The sequence below is a fragment of the Loa loa genome, assembly GCF_000183805.2.
Source record: "Loa loa unplaced genomic scaffold supercont3.1023, whole genome shotgun sequence".
Taxonomy (NCBI): domain Eukaryota; kingdom Metazoa; phylum Nematoda; class Chromadorea; order Rhabditida; family Onchocercidae; genus Loa; species Loa loa.
Window position 1 is genome coordinate 2,638 of NW_018109203.1, and position 2,405 is coordinate 5,042.

The 2,405-nt window shown below is 20.4% G+C and overlaps 1 protein-coding gene across 1 annotated transcript in view; it reads left to right on the top strand.

Annotated features, from left to right (window-relative positions):
* The window catches only part of LOAG_19042 (hypothetical protein), a gene marked incomplete at both ends in the record, with an annotated part of 3,379 nt that extends 1,736 nt beyond the window's left edge, over nucleotides 1–1,643 (top strand). The window contains 3 exons of the mRNA XM_020451698.1: nucleotides 710–845; nucleotides 1,268–1,386; nucleotides 1,542–1,643. Coding sequence (XP_020304500.1) covers nucleotides 710–845; nucleotides 1,268–1,386; nucleotides 1,542–1,643 — 357 coding nt within the window. The remainder of the gene's footprint in view (nucleotides 1–709; nucleotides 846–1,267; nucleotides 1,387–1,541) is intronic.
* Nucleotides 1,644–2,405: the final 762 nt, after the last annotated feature.

Here is a 2,405-nt window from a genome sequence, read left to right on the forward strand (position 1 = left end):
TATTATTATTATTATTATTATTATTATTATTATTATTATTATTATTATTATTATTATTATTATTATTATTATTATTATTATTATTATTATTATTATTATTATTATTATTATTATTATTATTATTATTATTATTATTATTATTATTATTATTATTATTATTATTATTATTATTATTATTATTATTATTATTATTATTAATATTTTTAAACGCATATGAATCAACATATTTATGATTTATCAAATGCCTATCAAATTGAGCGAAATGTTTGGATAAACATTATCATTATCACTGCTATTTATTATCAGTGTTATTACTAATCACTGTTTTTATTATAATTGTTATGCATACATCATATTTATAATTTACCAATGCTTATTAAATTGAGTTACGAAATATTTGTACAAACATTATCATTATTTCTGTTATTTATTATCAGTACTAGTATTCTTATTATTTTTTATCATATATTATTAATTATTATTTTCATCTTCTATTTTTACCATAATTATAATTTTTGCCATAATTGTCACACAAATGAAATCATCATATTTATGATTTATCAAATGCATATTAAATTGATTTATGAAATATTTGGATAAATTGAATTATTTCATTGTAAAAACTAAACTTACCGTATTGAATAGTAAATGACAAAAAAAAAAAAATCCGTAAATAATCTAAATGTTGTTTTTTTTGGAACAATTTCAGGTTGAATTAGCAGCTCGAAAAGAGCAAACTGTACCGGATACATGGGGCGTTGAAAAAAATGGTTGCATTAGCAATGATCCGAAGAAAATACTTGATGGTGGTGGTCTTTTACCTCTTGGTGGAAGTGAATTAACAGGTATATTACCCTTATAATAGCGTGGAATTTTTTCGAGAAATTCTTTATTTATTGTAAATAATTTACCCATATAATCAGATATTTAAGTATTAATTATTGATTTATTTAGTAATTTATGAAGTATAATACCACGAAGAGTTTGTTTTTTTTTTTAATTTTTAAATTATTGCATAATTACTCGTTTACATTTATTAATAAACACTAATTTATTTATTTATAACAAATTAGCAAAATTGTGATAATAAAAAAAAAAAGATTTTCCTGTTTTTTTTTTTTCTAAATCATTAATTAGTAAATTTTTTCGTTTACCAGAGATATATTTTTATTTTTATAAAATCATTAAGTCATTAATTAGCAAACTTTTTTTTTCTGCTAGAAATAATATTTTTTATTTAAAAAAAAAGAAATGAATTCTATTTCAGGTGGTTATAAAGGATATGGTCTTGGTGCATTAGTGGAAATTATTTGTGGTATACTTGGTGGTGCGCAATGGGGACCAAGTATACGAAAATGGATGTCAACAACAACTATTGCTAATTTAGTAGGAAGAAATTTTGATATGAATCAAAATTTTTTTCACTGTTTTTTAAGTTTTCAATAAATAAATTTATTACTGAAATTAATTTTTGAAATTAAAATTATAAATATTCCTAATAAAATATATATATATGTTAATATATTTTTTTTCTCTTTTAGGGACAATGTTTTGTTGCTATTAATCCGGATGGATTTGCGCCAAATTTTGAAAATCGTTTACAAGAATTTATTGATACAATGCGAGGATTGAAATCAGTTTAATTTTAATTAATACGATAATAATTTGCTAGAAAATTATCTTAAAATTTCCTATTTCTATCATAGTTTTTATTTTTTCATAGTTTTAATTTGATAATTTACAAAAAAAAAAAAAACCTTTTATCTATCTGTTTAAATTTGATAATTTTTTTTTAAGAAGAAAATTTTTTTGAAAAGAAATACTCATGTGGTAGCATAGGAAAGGACATAAAATTATAAAATTATTTTATCAAATATGCAAATTATGTCAAAAATGTATAGCAATAAAACCTACAAAATCTTTAATTAAAAAGCTATTAATCTTTTCAAAATAGTACTTTTTCTTGAAATTTTTGATTTCTTAATTTTTTCGATCTCTAATATTAAAAAAAAAAATTTGTTAACTGATTAATTTTACTTTATTGGTAATTTTAATTAGTTCAAAAAAAAAAAATCGCCCATCAATCCATTACAATTTGCAGGAAAAAAAAGGTTTACTTTTACTGAAAGAGTGTTCATTTTTCCATCGTTATACCATAACTTGTAATTAATAAGATTAATTAACCTTTAACCATTTTGCTATTTGTTAAAAACAAAAGAAAAAAAAACAAAGACTGAAGAAGTTCATAAATTATTTACCTAATATTTGGTAACTTAAGAAATTTTTTTAACAAAAAAAAAAAAAACCTTAAACAGAATTGATAACAAGCAAGTATTAGTAGCTGGTGATCCAGAAAAAGAACATATAGCATTGGTAGAGAAATACGGTGGTATACCATATCATCC